The sequence below is a fragment of the Anomaloglossus baeobatrachus genome, chromosome 1, assembly GCF_048569485.1.
Source record: "Anomaloglossus baeobatrachus isolate aAnoBae1 chromosome 1, aAnoBae1.hap1, whole genome shotgun sequence".
Classification (NCBI taxonomy): domain Eukaryota; kingdom Metazoa; phylum Chordata; class Amphibia; order Anura; family Aromobatidae; genus Anomaloglossus; species Anomaloglossus baeobatrachus.
The window spans coordinates 804,974,089-804,997,340 of record NC_134353.1 but is presented as its reverse complement, the minus strand read 5'-3'; the positions used below and the strand labels follow the sequence as shown (position 1 = coordinate 804,997,340).

The 23,252-nt window shown below is 40.7% G+C and overlaps 1 protein-coding gene across 1 annotated transcript in view; it reads left to right on the top strand.

Annotated features, from left to right (window-relative positions):
* FER (FER tyrosine kinase) overlaps positions 1–23,252 on the top strand; it is a 369,513-nt gene that overhangs the window by 268,871 nt on the left and 77,390 nt on the right. The window contains exon 18 of the mRNA XM_075325025.1: positions 14,532–14,655. Coding sequence (XP_075181140.1) covers positions 14,532–14,655 — 124 coding nt within the window. The remainder of the gene's footprint in view (positions 1–14,531; positions 14,656–23,252) is intronic.

The window sequence follows — 23,252 nt, the reverse complement described above, 5'->3', positions numbered from 1 at the left end:
TGGGCACCCCCAGCTTAAAATTGCAGCCTGCAGCTGCCCCGGATTGTTGCATCCATTAGATGTGACACTCCCGGCACTTTTCCCGGCTCATCCCAATTGCCCTGGTGCAGTGGCAATTGGTGTAATAAGGAGTTAATAACAGCTCACAGCCGCCACTAAGCCCTAGATTAGTAACTGAAGGTGACTATGAAACCCCCATTACGAATCTTTAAGTGAAAGAAAGAAATACAAACACCCAATGAATCCTTTATTTGAAATAAAATACAAAAAAATAGCCTTTCACCAATTTATTAACCTTAAAAACACCTAGGTCCAACGTAATATTCACAAGGTCCCATGACCATCTCCGCTCTGCTACATCTGAAGTCACAGCGAGCGGCCATAGAAACTGACCGTACTGTGTAGGCAGAGAATGAGCCACGTGATGAGCGGTGGCATTACTCTGGTTAGTTATGGTCACAGCTGGAGTTTCCCACTGTCCTCTATCTATGATCGCTGGTAACCTGACCTCAGTAAACTCAGTGACCTCACCTCAGGTGAGACCTGCATCCTCTGACAGAAAACTGCATTTTTTTTCTCCAAGAGATGTAGATCTAGTGGTGAATTTTTTTATACCATATTCCTGCACCCAATCTACACCTCATGGCAAAAACGCATCACTACCACATCATTCCTCATGCGCTTTTGATGCATTATTTTTTGCAAGGAGGTGTAGATTGAGTTAATGAATATGGTGTAAAAATGTATCTGCACTTATCTTTTGGAAGCTGGATCCATTTTTCTTCATGTCTTGAACACGCTGAAACAGTAGCGGGATTTCGTTCTTCCAGGACGTCAGAGGCACAGGCGTCACTGTTGGGGTGAGCTTGACTATTTTCTTCTTTATGGTAAAAATTTCATCACCAAATTTGCATCTCGTGGCATAAAAATGCAAAAAAATTAAGTTTTGATGGTGTTTTGGTGATTTTTTTTTTGGCCACTATGTGCACATTTAGTGCTGAAATGTCTTCACCAGATTTCATCACCAAATTTGCACCTCCTGGTAGGAAAAAAAACTTTGTTTTGCCAAGAGATGCAAATTTGGTGATGAAATTTTGACACCATATTCATACACCCAATCTGCCCCTCCTGGCAAACAAATTCATCAAAATCACATGCGGTATGATGCGGTATGATGCGGTAGTGTTGTGGGTTTTTTTTCCAGGAGGTATAGATTGGGTGTAGGAATTTGGTGTAGAAATTTCAGCACCAAATCTGCATCTCTTGGCAAAAAAACCATTGTTTTCTGCCAGGAGATACAGGTCTGTAATCCTGAGTTTATAGAGGTCATGTTGCCTGCGATAACAGGTGAGGGACCGTGGGAAACTCCTGCTGTGACTTCAAATATCCTGATTGACGTCACCAGTCATCGCGCGCCTCAGACATTCTCTGCCTTGAAGCTCACAGTGGGCGGTCATGTTCCATTGCCGCCTGCTGTGACTTCAGATGTAGCAGAGCTGGAGTTGTGATGAGACCTCATTTGGATTACGTTAAATCTGGGTGTTTTGGGGTTAATAAATTGGTGAAAGAGGGTGTTTTCTTCTGTATTTTATTTCAAATAAAGGATTTTTTTTTTTTCTCTTTGTCTTTTATTTCTTTTCAGTTACAGATTAGTAATGGGTGGTCTCAGATGCATTCTATTACTAATCTAGTGCATAGTGGCAACTGCGAGTGGTTATTAATCCCTTATTACACTGATTGCCACTGCACCAGGGCAATTGGGAAGAGCCGGGTAAAGTGTGAATGGTTGCGACTATTCCGGGGTGGGTGCAGACTGCTATTTTTAAGCTGGCGGTGCCCAATAAGCGTGGGTCTTCCCAGCCCGAGAATAACAGCCTCCAGCTGTGGGGCGTTATCATGGCTGGGTAGCAAAATTGGGGGGACCACACCATATTTTTTTAAGTTATTAACTTAAGGTGCATGTGGTTCCTCCTATTTTGATACACAGCCAAGTTAAGCGCACTGCTGTAGCTGCAGCCTGTAGCTGTATGATTTATCTATGTTGGATATCATAATACTTGGCTGACCCTTCTCTAATTTTTTTTTTTTTTTTAATTAATTTGTTTTTACATCACGATAGTGAAACGCAGGCAGGGCCAGTGATTGGTTGCACGTAGACACGCTGTCACACAGGCTCAGGGCGCATCTGATTGCAACCAATCACAGACACCACAACTACCGGTGGGTGGGGGAAGCAGTGCATATGGATTAGCGATAATGAGCAACTCAGAAGCAGTTTCAGCCACCCCCAGAGACTCTGTAAGTATGAAACGTTTGCTTCATTCTTTTTTTCTTTATATTTCCTTTATTTATTTATTTTTTATTTCCAGCGTTGTTGGATCCGGATCATTACCCAGAGTTGCCTGAAAATTACGGGCCGAATCCTGCAGTCCGGGTCTGACCATCACTATTAGTCACCATAGCGCACTTCAATATTTGTCACCTTTAGTATACGAGGGGCGGTCCAAAAGTAATGATAATCTATAATAAACACAATGAATATATTAAAAAAAAATATACATTTTTCTACATAGTCTCCTAGCAAGTCTATACATTTAGTCCATCTCTTTTCTAAACTTAGAATTCCCTTCGAAAAAATTTTTTGATCTTGACCCTCAAAAAAATCCCCAACAGCGGTTATCACGTCGCTATTGTCATCAAATTTCTTGCCCCGAAGGTGTTCCTTGAAGCAAGGAAAGAGAAAGAAGTCACTGGGGGCTAGATCTGGCGAATAGGGGGGGTGTTCCACCAGTTAAAAGCCCGCTTCTTGATTGGTTGCCATGGCAACTGCAGCTTTGTGAGCCGGCGCGTTATCTTGGTGAAACAGCACTCCAGCCCACAGTTTGCCGCGCCTTTTCTCCTTGATAGCCTCCCGCAATCTTCTTATTTGTTCTGCGTAGTAGGAGCCCGTAATAGTGGCTCCCTTCTCCAAATAGTCCACCATAGTAATTCCTTCAGCGTCCCAAAAAACGGATGCCATAACCTTCCCTGCTGAGCTTGACACTTTGAATTTCTGCGTCGGTTCGTTGGCTTGTTTCCATGTCATCGATTGTTGTTTAGTTTCGGGATCAAAGTGTTGGATCCAGGTCTCATCCATGGTCAAAAAACGTGACAAAAAATTCTCCTTGTCTGCTTGGAACTTTTCGAGATTTGCTATTGAAATGTCAACTCGTTTCTTTTGCTCGTCGGTTAACAGTTTAGGCACCCAACGCGCGGAGACCTTTCTCATATGCAATTCTTTTGCAAGGATTCTTTGAATACTGCCATATGAGATCCCTGTGACCTCAGCTACATGCCTCATCGTCACTCTTCGATCTGCCAATACAACTTCAACTTTTTTCACGTTTTCTTCATTGAGGGACGTGGATGGGCGTCCTTCACGATGTTCATCTTCCGTCGATGTTCTTCCCAGCTTAAATTCCTTGGCCCAGCGTGCAACTGTGGAATATGGAGAAGAGTCCCCAATGTTTCCACCAAGTCCCTGTGTATGTCTTTGGTAGTCTTTTTTTCAAGCAGAGGTATTTGATGACAGCTCTGAGCTCGTTTTTTTTCCATTTTGATGTTCACTCCCCGGCAGTTCATATTCAAATGAATGTAGCTCCCGGGAATCGTGGCCTATTTAAGTGATTTTTTTTTTCCTCGACTAGTGGGTACCTAAGAGAGAAGAAAACATTTTATTTTAATTGCTGTGTGCAATAGAAATAACCGATTATCATTACTTTTGGATTGCCCCTCGTACTTCAATATTGGTCACAATACTGCACAACAATGTTAGTTACAGCCGTGCATGACAATATTGGTCACAATAGTACTCAGAATAGTAACAACAGTTCACAATAATTTTAGTCACCATAGTACATTTCAATGTTTGTCACCTTTGTACACTTCAATATTAGTCACAATACTACACAACAATGTTGGTCACCTTACTGCACAACAGTATTAGACACAAAAGTACATGACAATGTTAATACCATAGTAAAACCCTGACCAGCACCTCCATACTGAATAAAGCAAGTGTAAACAGGTTCAAGCTGCTAGGACTGCATAATTCACAAATAAAAGACTACAAAAGCACTCAGTAAGCATCAAAATACATGTGAACATAGAACATATGAAGCTCGAACTGCGTTACTGCTGTATGAAATATACGTATAACAATGAAATTAGGTAGTGTATAAATTGGCCAATTTGTGAGAGCCTGTAAACCGCGACAAGGCATCCTTCTTTAATGGGAACCTACCCTAATGTCATGCCTCTGCTGGCCTTAATTCCTATAAATTTATAGGTAGGTAGGATCCTACATTAATAAAAAAAATAGCCTTAGGCTGACGAGAGGAGTGCTTGGTCAGAAAAGGAAGCAGTCAGTCTTCCAATAGTTAATAAAAAGCCGATAAACGGACCAGCACATCCAAACAGAATAAAGCAATTGTGAACAGGTACAAGCTGCTTGACTGCATAATTTTTATAGGCATATTTCATATAGTAGTAATGTAGTTCAATTTTCATATGTTCAGATATATCTTGGTGTTTAGAGTGCTGCTGTATTATTTTATTTGTGTACATGACAATGTTAGTCACAATAGTGTAAAATATTGGCACAACCGTAATCAGCCCAACAATGTTAGTCTCTATAGTATAACCTACCAAAGAGAAACCTCTAAAAATTGATACTTTATTAGAAAAAACGTAATGTTAAAAACAGTTAAAACGAGAAAAGTAAATAATGGTGTAGCTTGAAGTGTACACACTGCGGTACCTAACGTGGTAAGGTTATAGGGCAAATGTGCAGAGATGGCCCCAACGTCAGGGGTATTGTGGCTCAGATATTGATACCAGGGATAAGGCGGCTCACCCTCCACTATATCCTGCCTAGCAATGGAGGATAGACACCCTAATGTTTATGGTGCCCCCGTTACGCGGCGGCTGTCCCTAAGATGCCCCTACCTACCACACAATAAGGTACCCACCAACAGGAGACCTCAGCAAAGTGCTTGTGCAAAAGAGAAAAAAATGGTCAGGTATAGAATAAATCATGGAGTCGCTGTTCAGTCCTATAATAATGTATGGAACTGAAGACAAACCAACAATATGTAGCGTTCTCCGGGTCTAGTATTAGTGCCCTAGAGAAATCAAAGCAATAGACCCATATTGTTCCAAGCAAGACAATTCACAACCGTAAACAGCGCAACAATGGTCAACTCTGTAGTACACTGCAATATTGGTCTCAATAGTACACAGGGCACCAGTACGCCTCAACATTAGTCATTACAACATTAAATGTGGATTTTCATTCATTTTTTTGTTATATAGCAGCGTTTTTTATAAATAAAGCTACACAATGGATTATCTTTCAACCAGCTACAACAATGTAACACATATGTAAGGGGTTGATCGTCATGACAGATTCCCATCATTTTTGTATTTATAATCTTTGTGGTTTTTTTTCATTGTTTTTTTATAGAAAAAACTTCAGCAGTATATTTTTAATTATTTTCCTTCTATAGCACGATGATATTTCGCAGCTCTTCACATTATAATCACTGTTCTCATTGGGGCTTGCGATCTTTGCAGTTTTCCCACTGTCATCCCAGGACCTCTGCATGGATTTCTGGGGGGTGGTTCTGAGTTGCGCCCCTCCTTCTTGTCTATTTTTTTTTTTTTTTTTAATTGGGCGTATCAAGTGGTTGATGATCTGAGAGAACCCATTTAAAGTTTGTGGGGTTTTTTTGTTTTTTTTTTAATAAAAAGTAGTGTATTTAGAAAACTCATTTTCACTTTCTCCTTATGAGAAACTTATTATTGCTAAACTCCTTTAACGCCACAAACATAAACAGCTGGGCAGTAGCTCGAGGATAAGCAGGTGTAACATACCAGGAGCTGTCATTAAAGAAAAAAAAAAAAAGCCATTAAGGTCATCACCTGAGGAGAGCCTGTTTCTTAAGAAGCCTGAAATCTAGTACTTGCACAATGGAAGAAACAAATGGATGATGGCAATTAAAATGCAAATCCTTCACACAAACACTTCAGCTTAATATGCCAGAGCCTTGGAGACTCAGTCAGTCTGCTCTTAAATCTGTTTAATAACCCTGCATTATCCTGTTTATTGCGAAGCATAAGTAGCTATACCTTGCTAAGAAAATTCTAATGTATATTTCTATTATAGAAGCCTTTCAAACCCTAAATTAACGCAGTGGGTTACTAAGTATATCTAATCTTCCTCCGAACATAACGATGTGGGTGCAGTCACTGCCCTAGATATCGTTGGCTATAAATATGCTTTAACTTGATATTAAAATAAAAATTAAATTATCCTTCAGGGTAAATGTTTTCACACCTTCAATTTTCTCAGTTGAATTTTTTTATTTCATTAATTTATTTTTGGCTAAGGGTTAAATGAAAACAACTCTACATACAAGCCGTTAAGGCCGATTTAGTTGTAAGTATCCAATTTTGGTGGACAACCATGTACACATATGACTAAAAACAAATTGGCACAAAAGGTAAAAACAGGCGTGGCTGTATCAATGGTGCAACGTATGTAGCCACACAGGGATCCAAGCCATAAGAGGGGCCATTTTTTCAATCAAAGCAGTTGAAATTCTGCATTATGTGGAGCTATTAAACTACAAAGGACCCATAAATTGTTCTTGTACAGGAGCCATCTTCTGTCTGTGTCCACCAATGGGTAAAGAGATGATGTAAGCCAGTTCTCTGTCTTTGGCTTATACACCCCGTCAATATATTTGCGTTAAAAAGGCTACACAGGTGGCAGGGATAATGCTGCGTCACACCCATATAAGTCATCATGAGTAGTGTAAATATGTGTTGAATCTGCCTAATAATCCAAGCTGTATCTACCCATGACTTACACATTGCAATGAATTAGGGAGCACCTGCTACCAGGTCTAAAAGCCCAGTTTTTGTTCTCATTTTATTCCTACTTCTCCTCTGAGTATTTTCGTTTTTCTTTATATAACTCTGCCATCTCCATCCAGAGATATGGGCCGTTATGCAGTGATTAGTTTTATGGCTATTACTAGGGGAGCATGGCTCACCTGATTCTATGGGGGCGTATCTTTGGATTGCGCTACATTACCCTGAGAGCCACACCCTCTTGGTATAGAACATCTAAGTTAGCACACGATAAAAATAACTATGACGATGGCAAAATACTAAAATAAGATAAAAATTGGAATTGAAAAAATTTGTTCCACAACCCAAAAATATTTACTGTATTTATACAAACTTATTACAGTAATACAAAATAATGTACTGTATTCATATAAAATTACAGTACACTAATACAAAATACTGTACAGTCAAAAAAAAAATGTAAAACAAATTAAACTGCACTTTAGTTTACAAAAGAATTGTTGGTGTGCATCAGGTACAAAACAAGCAATGTGCTATACTGGTTATCAATAAGAAAGTACAATACTATATCCACAAATGCAAATTGATATGATATATAGTATATACTGTACTTTACAATGGTATGCTGTATGCAGTAAACAGTACATATGGACAGAAAGTTACCTCCAGAGTGTGGTCAGAACGTGATGAAAGGACGGAACCGAAAGTGTACACGGTGGAAATTTTGCTCTTGTTGCAAAGCATTGCTCTTAAACCAAGTTACAAATTTGTAATAAGCTTTGCTTGTCTTGCAAACCACTCTCAAACCAAGTTACTCTTACTCCAAGGCTCCACTGTACTAGAAATAACCACCAAAGAAGACCTCAAAACTGCACCTCTCAAAGTATTAAAGTCCCTTTCAGGGAGTTTGTTGACCCTTCAGGTGTTTCACAGGAATGAACGTCAAATGTCAAGTGAAAGGAAAAGATTATTTTTTTTTTTTTTAATTAAAATGTTGATTTAACCACAATTTTTTAATTCTCACAATTTTACCAGGAGAAAATGTGCCTCATAATTTGATGTGCAAATTTTTCCTGATTATGCCATTACACTACTATCTGCTCGGAAACCACCGCTTGGACACACATCGAGGCTCAGAAGGGAAGGAGCACTGTTTGACCTTTTGGATTGCAAATTTAGGTGAAACAGATTGTGAGGGTCATATCACTAATGTAGAGCCCTTGAGGTGCCAACACAGCAGGAGCTAACCACAAGTTAAACCATTTGGAAAACTACACTCCAAGGAATTCATCTAGGAGTGTGTTGAGCATCTAGAACTAATAGATGTATCATACGGTTTTTGTTTTTTGTGTTTTTATAACATTGGGCTAAATAAAATGAGAATCTACTTGGGTTGTTATGAAAAGGGTTGTTCTTGACCCCAGTTATTTTTCATTTTTACAAGGGTAACAGGAGAAAATGAACCATACATTTGTTGTGAAATTTCTCCTGAGTAACACAATATCCTATATTTTCTAACAAAATAAAAAACCTTAAAACCAATTCCTAAATTGGTGATTTTTGTTCATTTCGCCTACTAAAAATTGGAATAGGTAGTGATCAAAAAATGTTATGTGCCCGAATGTGGTGCAAATAAAAGCGTCAACTTGTCCCGAAAAACCAAGCCAAACCTCACTGATCTAGCAGTGTCTCTCTTTTTGTGCGGTTGGACACAGGTTTCTGTACCTCTGAAAAGCGGATACCACTAAACAGAGACCAAACTGTTACGGGAGCTGTCGGATAATAAGGGAATGGAAGGCTATCCGACAGTCAGGGTCCACCGTGCAGAGTTCTGCTGCAGAGGATAGGGGAAACCTGTACCACCAAAGCGGTACTGACACTGTTGCGTCACAGTGTCACCAAGGCCAATAGCGGCGTATACTGTTTAAGTCACAGCGACTACCTTATTAGCATAACATAGGAGTGGAAATGCAAAAGAGTGAGGAATACAACATAAAAGTGCAAAGAAGTCTCTCACACTGTGAGCGTGAAAGCACCTGTCTCAGTTAACAGTCACAGAGACTAAGTGTAGTGTGTGCAATATGGCACCTACCTATGTCCGCTCCACTTGTGGTGCAAGGATACAGACAGCAGCAATGCTGCTAGCTTGAAACTCCTGCCTATGACCGCTCCCCTAGTGTGCGAGGATACGGACTGCTGCAGGAGGCAGCGTAGTGGAGCGTTACCCTAGAAGGCAACGACCACCTAACCTACCTATGTCCGCTTCACTTAGATGCGAGGACACGGACAAGAGTACGGCTGAAAGGTACAGGAGCGCTACCCTACCGATAGCACTCACCTCAGAGTAGAACCACAAGGCCCAGTCAGACCATGTGCAGCAAGCACCTGCCTATGTCCGCTCCACTAAGGTGCGAGGATACAGACCAGAGCATAAGCTGCAAGGTACAAGAGCGTTACCCTACCGATAACGCTCACTTAGATAGACAATAGGTGCCGGAAGGGACATGCACAGAGAGTCTACTCCTATGCAGGAACCAAGAGGACTGAGCGCCGAGCAGCGTGCGTCAGGGTCTTATATAGACTCTGTGCCTCATCCAAGATGGAGGACACCAGCCAATCCGCTGCGAGAATCGTCAGCAATGACGTCACGCTGGCCTATCACAGAGCAAAGAGTCATAAGCACATGACCAGCGGCCAATCGGCTTAGAATGTGTCAGAGACATGTGACCTCGTGTCAGTGATGATGTCACCCGCACAAGTGCAGTGGCTCCAAGATAGGATTTAGTCTCCAGCGCTCGCACATGCTCAGTAGCATGGAATCAGAAAGTCTCCAGCGCCACACAGACCTGGGACCAAGATATAGCATAGCCAGACCACAGCAAATGATAAGGAGACACGCAGATCCCCAGAAACGGGAACCGTAACAAACGGAGTCCGGAGTAACTCCGCCAGCCTCACTAGTGAATGGAACTGTCAGGGGTTTTGTCTGAATCAGGTGTTTTAGAAATTTAGATGGAAACTTCTATGTAAGTGCTCAGTGTAGAGCACCAGAAACGTGAAGTGATCCAAAATGTTCTCTACCCCAAAATGCCGCCAATAAAAGCTTCAACACAACCCACAAAAAAACAAGTCTCCACTCTGGTCTGTCACTTGTTAATAGAAATATAGGGAGTGTCTAAGTTACTGGTAGCACAAAGGCTCCAGAAAAGCAACATGAATCTCACTAAAAGAAGTCTAGCAAATTCTCCTCTCCAAAATCCAAATTGTCGCCTCCTTCCAAGCCCCACAATATGCCTAAACCCCAGTTAGCATCCAAATATTTGACATTAACGTAATGAGGAAGCCCACCTATTTTAAGATTGTGTGGCTCCAGAAGCACAAGGTGAGCACAATGCATTGGGCGCTAAATTGTATTGGGCATGACAATGGAGTTTCCATTGTTTAGGCAAATCAGAGGAAAAGGTAGAAAATCCAGCAATTCCATTCCTCTAAAATCAAATTCTTTATTTAGTCATTAAAATCCCATATGAAAAACGTGCTTTTATATGGGATTTTAATCATTAAATAAAGAATTTGATTTTAGAGGAACGGATTTCTCTATTTTCTACCTTTTTTCCATTGCACTAAAGGCCACTTTTATATACAGCGACATCGCTAGCGAAAGCACCTGCTCCGTCTGTTGTGCATCTCGGGCAAATTGCTGCCCGTGGCGCACAACATCGTTAGTCCCCGTCACACATACTTACCTGCCTAGCGATGTCACTGTGGCCGGCGACCCGCCTCCTTTTTAAGGGGGAGGTTCGTTCAGCGTTACAGTGGCGTCACTAAGCGGCCGCCCACTAGAAGCGGAGATGAACGGCCGTAACATCCCGCCCACCTCCTTCCTTCCTCATTGCCGGCGGCCGCAGGTACGATGTTGTTCTTCGTTCCTGCAGTGTCACACATAGCGATATGTGCTGCCGCCGGAACGACGAACAACCTGCGCCCTGCAACAGCAACGATATTTGAGATTAGAATAACGTGTCAACGATCAACGATATGGTGAGTAATTTTGATCGTTAGCGGTCGTTTGTGCGTTTCACACGCAACAATGTCGCTAACGAGGCTGGATGTGCGTCACAAATTCCGTGACCCCAACGACATCTCGTTAGCGATGTCGTTGCGTGTAAAGTGGCCTTAAGACTGTGGGCGCCACCCACGCTAATCCGTGCAACTATGGATCCATCAAGAGAGTGGTGAGCCTCCAAAAAACTTCCCCCATTTTTCTAGTCTCATCGGCGTCCCTGCTAATGGAGTCCTCATTCTATTCTAGAAAAATCTGCATCGCAAAAGTCTAATAATGCTCTTTCCCTCCCGAGCCCAGCCGTGTGGCTAAACAGTACCTTACAGCCTTATATGGTGTATTGCCATGTTCAACAGAAATTGGGTCCTTTTTTAGTCATATCCCCTTGTGAAAACAAAAATTCTGGGGCTAAAATGATATTTTACTGATTAAAATGCAATTATTAGCTCTTCACCACAAAATGGTATAAAATGTTGTGACACACTTGTGGTTTTAATATCCTCACTGCATCACAGTTTGTAAAATGTGGTCACTGTTCTAGCACCTCAAAGGCTCGGTTAATTTGACATGACTATTCCAGAAAAATCTGCCTTTCAGTATGGCGCTCCTTACAACCACATATAGGATATTGGCAAACCAGGAAGAAATGTTCCTTTTGAAAATTAAAAACATAGTACTAAAACAACATTTTAGTAGAAAAAAAATTTTTTTAATTTCTGTAGCACAATATTACACTATTCTGTGAATCATCTGGGGTTTGAAATGCTCACTACACCCCTAGACTGTTTCCTCTAGAGGTGTACTTTCCAAAATGGGGTCTAATATTGATGGTTTCTGCGTTTTTGGAGCCATAGCGTCTCTTCAAATGTGACATGGCACCTGCAGTGGTCTATTCCTGCCAAATCTGCTCTTGAATGGCGATCCTTCTTTTTCGAGCCTTGCCGTGTACCAACACAGTAGTTTTCCCACCATATATGGGTATCGATATACTCAGGAGAAATTGCATATCAAATTGTACAGTCCTTTTTCTTCCATTACCTTTGTGAAAATGAACAATTTGGGACTATTGCAATATTTTTGTGGGGAATAATGTGTTGGTTTTTTTTTGGTTTTTTTTTATGCTCAATGTTATAAAATTCTGTGAAGCACCTGTGAGTTCAAGGTGCTCACCACACTCTAGATAAATTCCTTGAGTGGTGTAGTTTCCAAAATGGGTCACATGTGGGGGATTTCCACTGTTTAGGCACATCAGGGGATCTGCAAATGGGACATGGCAACCACTATCTATTCCAGACAATTTTGCACTCCAAAAATCAAATCGTTCTCCTTCCCCTCCGAGCTCTGGTGTGACCCCAAATGGTAGTTTTACACTACTTGTGTAAATTTGTCCATTTTCTACAGTTAATCTTGTGAAAATACTACATATGGGGCTAAAGCAACAATTTTGTGGGAGGAAGTACATTTTTTTATATTTTCTTTCCACATTGGTTTAATTCCTGGAAAGCACCTGAAGGGGTAATACACTTCTTGAATGTTGTTTTGATCACTGAGGGGTGCAGTTTTTAAAATGGTGCCAATTTGTGGTATCTGCTGTCACATAGGCTACTGAAGGTCACTTCAAATGTGATGTGGTCATATAAAAAATGGTTTTGAAAAATGTTGTTTGACAAATTAGAAATTCCTAATAAAGGTATAACCCTTCAAAGTTCCAAACCAAAAAGAAATTGTTTTAAAAATGATGGTGATGTGAAGTAGACATATTAAATGTTATTTATTAACTATTTTGTGTGAGCTAGCTAGCTGCTTTAAGGGCATAAAACGTAAAAATTGCAATATTGCAAAACAAATTTTTTGCAAAATATTTCCACAAAAAATGTAAAAAAAAATCTAAATTTACCGCTATCATAAAGTACAACTTGTCACTCAAACAATTTCAAAATCACTGGGATCCATTAAAACATTCTAGAGTTATTAGCTCATAAAGTGACACTTGTCAGAATTATAAGATTTAGCCTTGTCAGGAAGGTGAAAAGAGGCTAGAGGTGAAGGGGTTAAAGAATAATTTCTAAATTACTGAAGGTTCCAGCGAGTACTTTTGGAGCTATTATCCATAAGAACATCATTTCATCATAAACAGGCCATGACCAGGTGCTCCCCACAATATTTCAGACAAAAGAGTGAAAAAAAATTATCAAAAGAGTTTTCCAAGAGCTAAGAACCATCTTTGGAGACGTATAGGAAGACCTGGAATTTCTTTTTCACTGACCGAATCTGCGGGTTAAAAATTGCAGTGTGCACTAGTTTCTTCCGTAAATATTTTTTGTGTAGGATAATACAACATGCAAATCTATAAGTGCGCAAAAAAATCGTATATCATATGCATACACACTGCAGCATCCATACTTTATCACCGATACATTGCAATTAAGCAACAAAGGAAACTCTATATGGTCTTGTAAAATATTAACTGCTACTGTAAAAAAAATGGAGTGCACACAAATGACAAGTGAGAAAATAGAGTATTAAAGATGACATTCTGATTTAAATATATAATATATTTGTTTTATTTATATATTTTATATATATATATATAGATATATATATATAGATATATATCTATATATATATATATCTATATATATATATATCTATATATATATATATCTATATATATATATATATATATATATATATATATATATATATATATATATATATATATATATATATATATATATATATAGATATATATATATAGATATATATATAGATATAGACATTAACAAAATACATACACACACACACACAGTTTACACCTACTCTTAGGGGACTTGGATGCTGACCCTTTCACTGCCATGATCTGTACTTCTTCTAATGACTGTATTAATTTCCAAAGTCTCAGATCTTTCCATGCTTGACAAAATTATAAAAAAAATAAACAGAAGTTTGGTTACTCTAAAACTTACAGGTCCACAGTTTGATCATATGCATAACTTTTATGAAAGTCTATTGATAGCTTAGATCAGGGGTTCGGAAACACTGGGTTCGTTGAGTTTCTACATGCTGGATATTTTTTTTTTTTTTTTTTATTCCATCTTTTTTTTCCACTCCATTAGAAAATGTATGCAAAAATAGGTGATATCAGCTCACCAAGCCTGCTGCAGTCCCATAATCGTCCTGTGGTGGATGATCAGCGCACGGATGGTCAGAAGTCTCCAAATAGATAAAAAATATATAAATCCAGCGCAATCACATGGAATATTAAAAAGTTTTCTTCTTTATTGATAGTTTTTCATAAAATCCAAAAGGTACATGCAGCATAAAAATAAAGGATGCCCAGGTCAGAGCATTAGAAAATGTATACTCTATCTGTCATAGTCTTTGTATTTATGGCAGTGTAAGGGAAGATAGTTTTGGGGCTAATGAGCGTCCTGTCAAAAATCATGAACATTTGTGATGTTTCAAGTAAGTTCATACATTGTTAGCAAATGATAGTTATTGTCAGTGAAAGTTTCACTTCTTTGGATCTCACTGTTCCTTTCTGGTTTTTTAGGTGGTGATTTCTTGACCTTTTTAAGAAAGAGGAAAGATGAAATGAAGCCTAAACAGCTTGTAAAGTTTTCTTTGGATGCTGCTTCTGGCATGGCCTATCTAGAGTCTAAAAACTGTATACACAGGTATTAGTCTATGATATTTTATTGTTTACATTATTTAGCAGATTCCCTTCTTTTTAAATATTGTTTTTAGGAAATATGTGTAATATGTATTTGTCCTCTTAGATCAGATAACTTCTTGCAAACATCTCACAGGTTATTTATCCCTGTAATTAAAGGGAACCTGTCACCAGATTTGTTCCCTATAAGTTGCTGCCACCACCAGTGAGCCCTTATATACAGCATTCTAGAACATGGTATGTAAGTGCCCAGGCTGCTCTGTATAACGTAAAAAGAAGTTTTTATTATACTCACCTGCGGGGCTGTCAGGTCCGATGGTTATCGCTGTTCTTGCACCAATGCATCCTCTATCCTTGTGATTGCCATCCTCCTTTTTGCTCCATGTGGATGTGTCCGATGTCATCCGCATAGTGTCCACCATTGCGCTCCTGCTAATGCACATTACTCTCTGACCGGCTGCTGGCAGACTAAAATTCTCTATTGCGCAGACTCGGGGAAAGGTCAACGACCGCCCGCACATGTGCACTACAATATTTTGTGAGTGCAAAGAGAAATGCACAGGAGCGCAATGGAGTACTCTGTGGGATGACATAGGACGCTTCATCCCCACAGAGCTGGGAAGGTTTACGGCGATGGAAGGAAGAAAGGAAAGGCTGGATCAAGACAAGCGACGCCCATCGCACCGGACGGTCCGCAGGTGAATATAATAAAAGGTGTTCTTTATGTTATACAGAGCGGCTTGGACACTTATATAAAATATTCTAGCATGCTATTGTAGCACCCCTGAAGCTATCAGGGTGCTACAAGGTTCTGCATCCCCACAAGAATGCAGGTCCCACCCCCTTAGGAACCTGGAGATCCAGTGCCGGTAACACCAAAAAACCGAGATAATCCCAGTTTTCCCCAACAATCTCCCAAACAATGGTACATAGCTAGGGTTGGATCAATGGATGGCCGCCTAGAGGTGGAGCCAGTCCAGTCCACTAGTTGACCAGGTGGGAGGGGCGGACTGAGGACAGAGCAGACAGGAAGACAGTTGTCAGAAGGGAGACTACAGTGAGACAGAGTAGTCATAGTCTGCCGTGAAAAGGGAGCAGACAAGTATGAGGTGTGAAGGTGGACGTGAAGTGACGGTCTGACTTGGGTTAACGGTGACCCGGTACCCAGGAGTAGTGGTTGCCGGTGGAGTACTTTCGGAACTACGCACCGACTGGGTACAGGACCCTAGGACAGGAAAGAGCTCCAAGCCAACCTGTTAACATCTACACAGCAAGGGGACCATTAAGGAGCTTGCTGACCCTAAAAATCCGAAGACTCCGTAGCAAAGGGAGAACCGCGGACAGGACCAGAGACTCCAACCCCACAGGGTTCACGCTACCGTCATGCGGACAGAAGTGGACAAACCACCGGACGGGGACCCCCAGTTGCTCTACGCCATGGGAACCCATTTACCAGAGACAGGTGCAGGGGAAGAAGGTACCGGATCACCAAACTGGTACTGGAGCGAAGGAGACCTATAGGGGAAACCAGCTAGCCTTGGGCAACCAGTTATTACCAGCCTGCTGTGAGTAAAACCAGTTGCACTGAACTTTGGTGTGGACTCCCTTCTTTTAGCACCCGTCACATCACCTATCCTCTGGGGCTCGGCCCTGCTTGCGGAGGGCCTACCTTCCAGGCTGCAAATAACACCAGCTTCAGTAGTGACATTCTGCAGTGGCGGCTCTATAGCTATTGCTGCAACACCGCAATTGGCGTCACATATGAACACTAACCTAATTCCTTGTAAATATATCCCCATTACAAAAAGGACCCAGGGCACGGAACTGGGAAGCGGCCACCACCGTGACATCCCCCAAGAGAGACATTGCCCGGGACCGAGTACCCCATACCCCTGAGTGCGACACTATATATAAGAGCTTACTGGTGCTGACCGCAGGTTATAAGGGACAAATCGGTTGAGAGTTTCCCTTTAAAATAACACCTGAATGTATAATTTGCCATCATTCACTTTTAGTTTTGGTCCTGCAAATATAATTTTTCTGGTTAGCCTGTAAAGGTATCGCTTCTAATATACTTTTGTCATTCTTGGGACATAGTATTTCAATTGGTCCTGCAAAGGAAACTTCTAATATATATTTTACCTTTTTAGAAATGGTTATATATTTTTTTTTTTGTATTTATTATCACATCCATCTTAAAGAGTTATGATTTTTGCTGGATAAGTAATGCTTCATTAGAACAAAGGAGAGAGACAGGGCTGACAGATGATAAAGACATTTTATAGAGAAATGCCTGCTGAAAAAACACTGCGACCAATTCATTTAACACTTGATCTCTAGAGTCCACTACTTAATTGGACCTCTTAACATTTATAGCACACTAGAGGACTTTCTGGCTCCTTGTCAGTAAAAGAAACCTTTAACTTTTATTACAGCAGCTATAAAAAGCTCAATATAGATTCTGTAATTTGTAGTGGGGTTTTTTTTTTTGGTTGTTTTTTGTATTTTATTTTTTTTCTTCATCTCAACTCCCTTTGAGTCATGTTTCTGCTATCTTTTCAGTACAATTTGTTATGCGACATTTTCTAACAAATTTACCAAATCAGACAGATTAATAATTCTTGGTGGCAACGCGAGACTACGCTGTCGAGAGTTTAATCAGTTGAATGCCACTGGCGTTTCTATTGATGATGAACTACCTTTCAAGCTATATACATGTATTCTAAAGGCTCCTCTAGAGTATGTTGCCGAGTTGAGTCTGTTCAGCAAATACATTTATAAAGTTAGCTGCTTGCCTGTCGGTGAGCCCCTGGGTAATGTAATGCAGCTGTGTGAGTGATGTTATTATAGCTACTGTAAATGCAGTTCAGATATTGTGAAGCTTGATATGGCTTTATGTTCTTTTGCCAGGCTAGTAAGGTATTGTTAATGTCAAAACGTACCTGAATCATAGGCACAGTGCCTACAAGTGCATCTCAATAAATTAGAATATCATCAAAAAGCTAATTTATTTCAGTAATTCAATACAAAAAGGGAAACACACACATTATATAGTCATTACAAACAGAGTGATCTATTTCAAGTATTTACTTCTGTTAATGTTGATGATTATGGCTTACAGCCAATAAAAACCCCAAAGTCATTATCTCAGAAAATTAGAATAATTACCACAAAACATCTGCAAAGGCTTCCTAAGCATTTAAAATGGTCCCTTAGTCTGGTTCAGTAGGCTACACAATCATGGGGGAAGACTGCTGACTTGACAGATGTCCAGAAGGTAGTCATTGACATACTCCACAAGCTGGGTAAGCCACAAAAGGTCATTGCTAAAAATGCTGGCTGTTCACAGAGTGCTGTATCGAAGCATATTAATGGAAATTTGAGTGGAAGGAAAGTGTGGTAGAAAAAGGTGCACAAGCAATTAGGATAACCAGAGCCTTGATAGAATTGTTAAGAAAAGGCCATTCAAAAATTTGGGGTAGATTTACAAGGAGTGGACTGCTGCTGGAGTCAGTGGTTAAAGAGCCAGTACATGGGCTACAACTGTTACATTCATTTTGTCAAGCCAATCATGACCAATAGACAATGCCAGTAGCAGCTTACCTGTGCCAAGGACAAAAAGAACTGGACTGTTGCTCAGTTGTTCACGGTGTTCTTTACAGATGAAAGTACATTTTGCATTTGATTTGGAAATCAAGGTCCAGAGTCTGGAGGAATCAAGGTCCCAGAGTTTTGAGGAAGAGTGGAGAGGCACACAATCCAAACTGGTTGAGGTCTAGTGTGAAGTTTCAACAATTGGTGATGGTTTGGGGAGCCATGTCATCTGCTGGTGTAGGTCCACTGTTTTTTTTTTTATCAAGGCCAAAGTCAGCGAAGCCATTTACCAGGAAATTTTAGAGCACTTCATGCTTCCTTCTGCCGACAAGCTTTTTGGAGATGGAAATCTCATTTTCCAGCAGGACTTGGCATCTGTCCACACTGCCAATAGTACCAATAACTGGTTTAATAGCCACAGTATCACGGTGTTTGAATGGCCAGCAAACTCGCGTGACCTAAACTCTATAGAGAGTCTATGGGGTATTGTCAAGAGGAAGATGAGACACCAGATCCAATAATGCAGATGAGCTGAAGGCTGCTAGCAAAGCAACCTTGGCTTCCATAACACCTCAGCAGTGCCACAGGCTTATCACCTTCATGCCACGACACATTGATGTAGTAATTCATGCAAAATGAGCCCTGACCAAGTATTGAGTGCATTTACTGTACATACTTTTCAGTAGGCCAGCATTTCTGAGTTTAAAACCATTTTTTAAGTTGCTCTTATACAATAATCGAATTATCTGAGATTGTGACTTTTGGGTTTTCATTGGCTGTAACCCATAATCATCAACATTAACAGAAATAAACACTTGAAGTAGATCACTCTGTATGTAATGACTCTATAAAGTATGTGTTTCCCTTTTTGTATTGAATTACTGACATTAACTTTATGAGGATTTTATAATTTATTGAGATGCACTTGTATATCTTGCGATGCAATTTTTTTTTTGTTGCATGCTTCGCATGAAACTAAAAAAACTAAAAAAAAAACAAACAGAAAAAGAATTTGCATCGCAACATATACAAGTGCACTTCAATAAATTAGAAAATAGGGTAGGGTGTTCTATGTACTTGAAAGAAACTTCACTACAAGGATCAAGGATTGTTAATATGTGGTGATATGAAAGTTCTCTCTATGCTCTTTAGGCAGCAAGGGGATCCATGAAGCACTCATGCTTTTTGGGACAACCGGAATAGGACTCCTCACTGGAGCCAGAATAGTTGGCCAACGAGCTCATCTTTGAAATCTGGACTCAAGAATTTAGTTGCAGAAAGTTTAGTTGATCCCACTAAAGTTCTCTTGCTTGCACTCCATATTAAGCTTGGACTAATGAAGTGGTTTGTGAAAGCTCCACTGAAGACTAAGAGACTGTTAAGTACCTGTGTACCAAGTTTCGGAAACTAGCTGAAGCAAAACTAAAGGAAGACATTTTTGTGGGTCCGGATATTTGTTAGCAAAGAGCAGGGAGAAATATTTTTTCAGGATATCAAGGAGATGGAATGACGATTCCAGGGTAGATGGAAGGTGAATATTATGGGGAACTACTGCTGGATGCTTCACAGAATATATCTGTAGGTCTTCTGAAGGAGAAAAGGTATCAAGAGAATCTTTGAAAAGAAAACGAAAAGGTGCAAGTATCAATTTCCAGTACAGTTACAGAATTAATGTTATATACACTTTTTTTTTTATAATATTTTATACATTTTTTTTGGCTACAATAAAAAATTTTTTTTTCATCTTGTAGGTAGTTTTAAGCACGTTTTGTGCAGCACCCATATTTGATGACTTACTATTAGAAATGTTTTTTTAAATCATGGCATAAGGAAATATAAGAATCAGTCATTGAATTTTAAACAATTTGAGTGACTCCTGATGAGGCTTTAACCCCTTAACGACCGCGGGCCGTAAAATTACGTCCTAGCGGTCATAACGTTACTGCCCGCGATCTGCCACCGACAGCATGCTGCGATCGGCGCACGTCTCAGCTGGTTTTCACAGCTGAGATGTGTGCCTGCTAGGCATGAGCAGAATCGTTATCTGCTCGTGCCGTTTAACCCCTTAAATGGCGCTGTCAATATGTGACAGCTCCATTATAAGCGAGATCGCAGTAAACTTTTACTTACCGCACGATACCGGAAGTCACGTGACGCGATCACGTGACTTCGGGTAGTTGTCATGGTAGCACAGGGTCATGTGATGACTCTTGTACTACACATGAATTGCTTTCACTTTCGCTGTGCCCGCGGCACAGTGAAAAAGAAAGTGAGTGTATCTGCTTTTTACAGCTGTATAGCTGTGATCAGCAGATAGTGCAGAGCGATCAGATTGCTGATCGCAATAGCCCCCTAAGGGGACTAGTAAAATAAAATAAAAAAAAAAAGTTAAAAAAAAGTTTTATAAAATTAAAAAAAAACAAACCTAAAAGTTCAAATCACCCCCCCATTCACCCCATTGAAAATTAAAGGGTTAAAAAAATAAAAAATATACACACATTTGGTATCGCCGCGTTCAGACACGCCCGATCTATCAAAATATAAAATCATAACATTTCTGTGATGTCAAGATCTGCAAGGGTTCACGAGTACCCGAGTGCTGGGCCGGGCTGGTATTGACTTGGATCCGGCACTTGGGTACTAAGAAAAAAAAAAGTAAAGCAAGCGCGCTATACTTAGCAGTCTCCGGTAGATGCTAGAATGTATGAGCTCCTTTTAGGTATGACTTCTTTATCAGGCCCCTATCACATGGGGGGGGGGGGGTGGCGAAGCATGATTATAGTAAAAGGGAGAAAACTTGGCCAAGCTAACTAACCTAGCTGGTCATGCCCACTAACCCAGTTGGTAACACCCACTAACCTGGAAGGAACTCATACATTCTAGAATCATCTGTACCTGCTCCCGCAGCCAGTACTACTTACGATGCCACTCATTAGCCTCATGCATATTCACTGCTCCCCCCCACCACTGGAGTCTGTGGGTCTATCCTACAGTAAAAAATAAATACAAAAAAAATTACATAGGATTCCCCCATATTTTGATACCCAGCACAGATAAAACCTACAGCTGCAGGCTGCAGCTCCCAGCTGTGGGCTTTATCTTTGCTGGGTATCAAAATAAGAGGGACCCCATGCTTTTTCTTAATGATTTATATAAATAATTAAAAAGCGTGCGGTCCCCCCCCCCCCCATATTGATACCGAGCCAAGAAAAAGCCCACAGATGGGGGCTGGTATTCTCAGGCTGGAGAGACCCAGCACAAAAATATCAGCCTGCAGCCGCCCAGGATTGTCGAATCCATTAGATGCGACAATCCCAGCACTTTATCCGGCTCTTCCCGAATTGCCCTGGTGCGGTGGCAATCGGAGTAATAAGGGGTTAATCGCCGCTCGTAGCTGTGACTAAAGGGTGCTTTACACGTGCGACATCGCTAATGATATATCGTCGGGGGTCACGTCGTTAGTGACGCACATCCGGCGCTGTTAGCGACATTGTAGCGTGTGACACCAAAGAGCAACGATCGCAAAAATGTCAAAAATTGTTGATCGTTTACACGTCGCTCCTTTTCATAATATCGTTGGTGGTGCATGCCGCTGGTTGTTTGTTGTTCCTCCAGCATCACACATCGCTATGTGTGATGTCGCAGGAATGACGAACATCTCCTTACCTGCGTCCACCGGCAATGAGGCAACCGGCAATTTCCTTCTATAACAAAATCACTGACTCGGTGGATCAGGGAAATGCAGTAGATATAGTATATCTTGACTTCAGTAAAGCATTTGACAAAGTATCTCATACAATCCTTATTGAAAAAATGACCAAGTGTGGAATGGACAAGGCAACTGTTAGATGGATTTGTAACTGGCTTAGTGATCGGAGTCAAAGAGTGGTTATAAATGGCTGCACATCCAGTTGGAAGACTGTTTCAAGTGGGGTACCACAGGGCTCTGTCCTGGGCCCCGTGTTATTCAACATTTTTATCAATGATTTAGATGAAGGTATTAAGGGTAAACTGATTAAATTTGCTGATGCCACAAAGTTAGGAGGAATAGCTAATACTAGAGACGAGAGAGAGCGGATTCAACAAGATCTAAACAAGCTGGAACAATGGGCAGTAACTAATAGAATGGTTTATAACGGAGAAATGCAAAGTCATACATCTTGGCAAGAATAATGAAAAGAGTATATACAGCATGGGAGGAATAGAGCTATCCAAAAGCATGTGTGAAAAAGACTTAGGTATACTAACAGATCACAGACTGAACATGAGTCAACAGTGTGACGCAGCAGCAAAAAAGGCAAACACCATTCTAGGATGTATTAGCAGAAGCATACAGTCTAGATCACGTGAAGTCATTATCCCCCTTTACTCCTCTTTGGTCAGACCTCATCTGGAATACTGTGTCCAGTTCTGGGCACCACATTTTAAAAAAAAGACATCAACAAACTGAAGCAAGTTCAGAGAAGAGTGACCAGAATGGTAACTGGACTGCAAACCATGTCCTATGAAGAACGGTTACAGGTTTAGGATTGTTTAGCTTACAAAAGAGAAGACTGAGAGGAGACTTAATAGTTGTCTAAAAATATCTTAAAGGCTGTCACACTGTAGAGGGATCAGTTTTATTCTCATTTTCACAAGGAAAGACTAGAAGCAATGGGATGAAACTGATGGGGAGGAGACTCAGATTAGATATTAGAAAAAACTTTTTGACAGTGAGGGTGATCAATGAGTGGAACAGGCTGCCACGAGAGGTTGTGAGTTCTCCTTCAGTGGAAGTCTTTAAAAAGAGGTTGGACGGACATCTGTCTGGGATGATTTAGTGAATCCTGCTTTGAGCAGGGGGTTGGACTAGATGACCCAGGAGGTCCATTCCAACTCTAATATTCTATGATTCTATGAAAGGAGGTGAGCTGCATGTTCCGGCCGCTCATCTCTGCCCCTCCTCTGCTATTGTGCGGCCGCTTAGTGACGCCACAGTGACGTCGCTATGACGCCGAACTCACCTCC